General features: G+C 39.0%; 1 protein-coding gene across 1 annotated transcript; it reads left to right on the top strand.

The window, feature by feature from the left end:
• The first annotated feature begins 307 nt into the window (after positions 1-307).
• On the top strand, positions 308-6,228 carry LOC140546692 (fucolectin-like). Its single transcript, XM_072670075.1, has 4 exons — positions 308-374; positions 4,563-4,848; positions 5,958-6,094; positions 6,209-6,228. Exons 1-4 carry the CDS (start codon positions 308-310, stop codon positions 6,226-6,228), a joined length of 510 nt encoding a protein of 169 aa, XP_072526176.1.
• The last annotated feature ends 474 nt before the right edge of the window (positions 6,229-6,702 follow it).

The following is a 6,702-nucleotide window of genomic DNA, read 5'->3' on the forward strand; positions in this document are numbered from 1 at the left end:
CATCAATGGATCACTTTTCTAAAAAAACAGAACATAAATAAATGCATACATAAATTAATCAAATGTTTTTTTTCTCTATACCAGTCATACATATTCATAACTACAGTCACCACACAGAGAGAGAGAAAGTATGAAAGTACAACTACACTACCCATAATTCTATAGTGAGTGCCTTTAAGTGTACATGGATTTCTAAAGCATCATTCATTCACAGTGGTAATTCAAAGTGCTTTACATAGCACAGAACGTTTTACAAAGTGTTAAAAAGCTTTAAAAAGCATTAAAATCACCAATGACTGTAGAAAACATGGACGAAACAACCTCTTTCAAAAGTGAAGCAACCCCAGATCTAGTGCCTCTGCTGGCTGGTCGCAGTATGATGCGTTTTAATGAAAAACAGCCCAGCACATTTTCCATCTCATTCTCCTCCTCTTAACAGTCTTTCCATCTCCAGTGTCTCCAAATTCCTGGAGTTAGTTTCCCTGTGCTAATATTGCCTCATTTTTAATTTCCCCCCAGAAATCAGTTTGAACCCTTTGCTCTGAATGAAGTGATTGACAGCTTTGGCTGGTCACTGGCAGGACCTGCATGGCATCCTTTCTGTTCAGTACATTTGTTGTAGAGCAACTTACAGGAGTGTCCACTAATGTGGAGTTCACACTACACGATTTTAGCCATGATTTTGGAAGTTTTGGACAGGTTTTGGAAGTCGCAGAGATAAACATGAGTTTGGAGGTAAATCGGTGTTCACTCTGGGCTCAAAAATCATCTCTAGATAGCAATATGTGGATTGTTCAAAGACATGACCGGCCGTTAAAAAGTAAAAAAAAAATATCTTGCATGCTAAATATCTGGACCTGTCGTCGAGAACACATGGGCATTCACTCATTGGCCCAATTCAATCATAATACCAATGTTTTCATTGCAAATATGTAGATTTATTTACTTCCAGCTCCCTCTGCCTAATAAACCGTCTCTGCTGGCCTCGCATCCCGACCCCACTCCTTCTTTTGCGTTTTTGTGGACATACACATCCATGTTTTTCAGAAGTGTAATGTGTGAACCTCAACGACTTTAATATTCATGATCACAAGGGATCGAGTTGTGTAGTGTGAACTGCACAGCAACCTGATGACTCTATAGGTCGTGTAGTGTGTCGAAGCCATTACTGATCTGAGACACTGAGGATTGGTCTGGGAGCAGAGGGCGGGTCTACCAAATGAGCAGGACAATCTGGCTCCATGTCTGGTCTAGTTCATAATGTTATGACCACCCCTGAAACGAACTCGGCCCTAAATCATGTGGAAAGGGCCCGACATCATATTAATCTCTATGGATTATGAATTGATGTGGTTGGTGTGGCCTTTACCTGCCAGTGAGCTACTATACCACTTGGGAGACTATACAGTGCTACACCAATAAGAGTCCTTGGGCAAGACTCCTAACACTACATTGGCCCACCTCTGTAATATGAGTAACTTTGTAAATTGCGCTCGAGATTAGCGTCATCTAAATACTATAGATGAATACTTCTGCCAATGTCTAGACCATGTTTTAATACTTTGTTTGCTGATCATTTGCTTTGAAAAATCTAATTTGCCAAGAAATTTGCATTTCAAATGATGGGAATTCCACAACATGTGACCCAAGATGCTGTTCTGAGTCACTTGAAGCAGATAGTATAGCTTTACCATTACCTTTAAAACTGCAGTTCCCAAGTTCTCTGAAACTCTATGGAGATCTATTGAGCTCTCTTTAGTTCTGTTACTCAAAAAAAAAACTGTAAGGCGGACAGAAAGATTTGGATCAGATGTGGAACAAACCTTTAGACTTTGTGTTCATTCTGATATAATATGTTTAGGTAGAGATCCACTGATATACATTCATTTCTAATCTCAACAAACTGGTATAAACAGCCAGAAGCTTTAAATTAATACAGCAGCTGCTTTGATTTGCTGTTTGGGTTCCTCACCTTTGGATTGTTTTTAAGATCTCTACATGCTTGTTTAACAGAAAATGAAGATATTATTTGGGCGACTGCTTCTTCTATCAGGTAAAACACATTTTGTTACTATTTCTTCCTTTATTTAATTTTAAATTAATAAATGTAAAATTAATATATCCAAAATGTAAATGTTTATAAACCCTTTTAAGAGGTTGTTTAAAGTTTATAGTAATAAATTACACCATTTAAATACAACCTATTTAAAAAATCTGGTAACTGTAGTAACCATTTGCCAAAAGACCGTATTTTACCCCTTGCTCTGTGACTTTTTACACCGTAAGGATTACTAATCAGCAACTACAAGCAAAGCAATGCAAATAGAGTTTGTTCCAAGGCCATAACAGTGGAGGGGAAAAGCTAGGAACCACTGGTGGTTCTAAGGAGTTTAAGAGGTTAATATTTTATTAAATATGTGAAGAATTCTGTGAACAAGAACTTAATAAATAATCAATCTTATTGATCTTGCAAGGGTTACGCCTTGATTAACAGTTTTCTTAGTCATTTTAGATTAATCTACAGCTCTGCTCTTCAGTCTGAACACAGCATGTTTCTAATGTAATCTTTACAGCTTCTTAGCATCCTGCTAGGTATTTGAGTGTGCACAGATTCTTTTTTTTCAAATGTTTGTGGACACCCCCTCTGATGTAATCAATTTAATTCCAGTCATGTTTATTGTCACGCCACGCCTTGTTTAGTCCCTGTAGAGAAGTACTGCCAATAGATTAGGACTCTCTGAAGCAGATAAACATGAAGCTATTGGCACCATGCTGCCTAATGCCAGGCGTGGGCAAGAGGGGTAAAAAGCCCCCCAGAATAGTGCTGTGGAGCAGTGGCTGTGTTCTCTGGAATTGGTGGAGCTTCATCCAGTACTTGCAATGCTCTTATGGCTGAATGCAATTGAATCTTTAGAGCAATCCTCCTCCAAAATCTAGTAGAAAGTCTTCTTCTCTGGACAGTAGAGACAGTTACTCCAACAAAAGCAGGATCAGCTCTTTTAATACCCTTAATTTCAAAAGAAACACTGAATGAACAGGAGCCCTAAAACAATACTAGTGTCCACACAGTGCATTTTAGGTAGGTAGAAATGACAGAAGAACTACTGATTAATGATTATCAGATGATCTGAACAGTTTTTAGTAGAGGATGCTGCTGTTTTTAAGGTCAGTGGGGGTGTTGAGCACACACTTAACATATAACTCATCTGTCAGTCAAACTAGGGAATAGTGTGATTCTTTCTGCTTTGAGTACAGAAGCAACGGAGCATCTACCTCATTTGCTTTGCAAAGATAAAGCTTACTCCTTAAGAGGGTAATGCATTGTTTCCAGGGCATGACAGAAACAGAATACAATGGACTTAATATACAGTCCCCTGTGAGAATTAGAATCATCATTCCAGAGAACACTGCTCCATAGCTCCACAGCTCAATGCCATACCCCTAGCATTACATTTACATTCACATTTAAGGCATTTAGCAGACACTATTATCCAGAGCAACTTACAAAAGTGTTTTGCTATTTACCCAAAAATAACCTCAGCTAGTTTGAATAGACTAAAAATTCAAAGATACCTCTAAAAACTGTTCAGATTACCTGATGATAATCATTAATCAGTAATTCCTCTGTCATTTCTACCTACTAGAATGCACTGTATGGACACTAGTATTATATTGGGACTCCTATTTATTCATTGTTTCTTCTGAAATTAAGGGTATTAAAAAGAGTTGATCCTGCTTTTGTTGGAGTAACTGTCTCTACTGTCCAGAGAAGAAGACTTTCTACTAGAATTAGGAGGAGCATTGCTCTACAGATTGAAATGCATTCAGCCATAAGAGCATTGCAAGTTCAGGATGTTGAATGTTCACCACCCACCTGTAACAAATCAAAGTATTGGATGGAGCTCCACCATAATTTCAGAGAGCACAGTTCTTCCACTGCTCCACAGCTCAATGCTTCAAGTTCAAATGTATCTGCTTCAGAGAGTCTTATTCTATTGGCAGTACTTCTCTACAGGGAAAAAATAAGCTCTGTGTGTGCATTTACACATCTGTGTCAGCAGTAGGTGCAACTTAAAGTAGCTGAAGGCTTGAAAAAGCTGAAGAAGTACTTGTGTCAGTATTTCTGTTTTGTAAATATGTTTATCTACTCCAGAGACTTTTATTCTATTGGCAGTACTTCTCTACAGGGACTGGACAAACTGTGTGTTTGCACTTGCACATCAGTATCAGCAGTGGATGCAACCTGTAGCTGAATGCATTCATTACAAGAGCCGTCCACAAACATTTGGACACATAGTATATATATATACGATAAAACAGTCTTGTGTCTTTCTTAAGGACCAAATCTGTAGTGAAGAAGCATTAAAAAATAACTGACTACTGAACTATGTACTGGAAATTGTCCTGCAGGACTGTGTGTTTTCTCCAGTCAATGGGGGACCAACCAGCAAGGTCAGAATACAATACATTCACAGCAATGTTTTTTTTTTTTATGAAATAATTAAATCAAGATTCTTCTGTCTCTAACCAATAAACACATTTCCACAACATCCCACCTTCAGAAAATTTGGCTTTGCGAGGACATGCAACACAATCAACATCATCAGAGTATCCTCAGTTCTACGCAAGTCTAGCAAACGATGGGAACAGAAACACCAACATTTACGCAAAGTCTTGTTCAACGACGGATAAGCAGTTTTACCCCTGGTGGAGAGTGGATCTGTTGGATGAGTACCTGATTGGCAGAGTGGTCATCACTAACAGGGGTGACTGCTGTTCGGGAAGGATAAACGGGGCTGAGATTCGCATTGGAAACTCTTTAGACAATAACGGCGACAACAACCCCAGGTGAGTCCCTCCTACACTAAGATTCATTAGTATGAAATCACTGTTATTGATACAATACATGGAGTTTATCCTGATAATCGTGTAATACTAAACTTGGACCATTCAGATCCCCTTTAATCATCTAATCTTAATCATCTTGTTCACCAGATCATTGATGACCCACCTGGTCATTGATATTTTCTTCTGAAATCAAGGATATTAAAATAGCTGATCCTGCTTTTGCTTTAGTATTGTTTTAGGGCTCCTGTTCATTCAGTGTTTCTTTTGAAATTAAGGGTATTAAAAGAGCTGATCCTGCTTTTGTTGGAGTAACTGTCTCTACAGTCCAGGGAAAAAGACCTTCTACTAGATATTGGAGCATTATTGTGAGAATCTGATCACATTCAGCAACAACAGCCCACATCTAGACCATGCCTGGCATTAGACATGGTGCTAATAGAGCCCTATTCTATTGGCAGGACTTCTCTATAGGGGCTAGACAAGCTGTATGTGTGTATTTGCACATCTGTTTCAATTATAGGTGCAACTTAAAGTAGCTGAATGCAGCATTCATTCAGAGGGGTGTCTACAAACATTTGGACATATTGTGTATATAAGGTGGTGATCAGATCTCAAGGCAGATAACTTGAGAAATCACATCCAGAAGCCCTCCTATTGACTTGATTTCCTGTCAAAACAGTCATTAAGAAAATGCGACCCCTGGTGACCTTGCAAGGCTGGCAAGTGACTATTAGACCACTGAAGCCAAGTCAAGCTCCTTTAGATCTTAAAAAATCATCCACAGGTGTTAGTATCTATCCTTCCACCGTGAGAAGATATCTCAAGACTGTGGATCTGACGGATGTAGAGCTGACCAATAAGCTCTTGCTGAGAAAATGAGTTCAGACCTCAACATCATTGAATTTGTACTTTAAGCTGTTGAGAAGTATAAAGACATTGAAAAGGAGTCTCCAGAAAATTTGGAAAATTTCAATGACACTGAAAATCATTAACTGGCCCTTAATGGCTGTTTTTATACAGGGTGGTCTCTGGCAGGGGCACTGCATGTGGTCTCACTCCTGCTTTGCTTGCATAATCATGTTCTATTCCTTCTTCCTCATTCTCTATAGATGTGCTGTCATCAGTTTGCTTCCTAGTTTGTCATTCACCTACACATACAACATGACTGGTCGCTATGTGAATGTGGTCATTCCTGCAAAAGACGCTATTCTCACACTCTGTGAAGTGAAAGTTTACAGAGCTCCAGGTTTGTCTTTTACTCAAAGCACTTCTACAATGTGTCAGCCTCTGTGGCCGACCTGTGCAGAGGAGCCTCTGGGGCTGTTTTTCAAAACATTTAATCCTGATCCCAATTTTCCAGATAATCAAACCCGAGCATGAAAGTGATGATCTTACAGATTTTAGTCTCAGTATTTTAGAACATTTGATCCATCTGATCAAAGGACAAAGTTGATCCTGATTTTAAATTTGAAGGATTATAGACCTGGTGCTTGTATTACCCTCTCTGTGGTCATCTGCTGGACAAATGGACTGAATGTGATTAAAGCACCCCTGATTAAGGCACTTGGGCTCCCTGGGTACCACAGCTAGGGGTGCTTACCGCTCTGGGCCTGTGTGCTTACTGTTATTCAGTGTGTGTATGTGTGTGTTCACTGCGTGGATGGGTTCACCACAAATGACTAATTCCTATGTGTGCAGCACAAAAGGTGAAACCTTCCTCTTCCTGTCTCCTGAATAAAAATATCTTTAGACAAAAAATCAATAGTATCTGGGCTGCCTTAAAATGCTGTGTTCATTAAACTCCTAATACTAAATTAACAGAAAAACATTTGGTTAATTTATTATTTATTATGT

Source organism: Salminus brasiliensis, chromosome 24, assembly GCF_030463535.1.
Source record: "Salminus brasiliensis chromosome 24, fSalBra1.hap2, whole genome shotgun sequence".
Classification (NCBI taxonomy): Eukaryota; Metazoa; Chordata; class Actinopteri; order Characiformes; family Bryconidae; genus Salminus; species Salminus brasiliensis.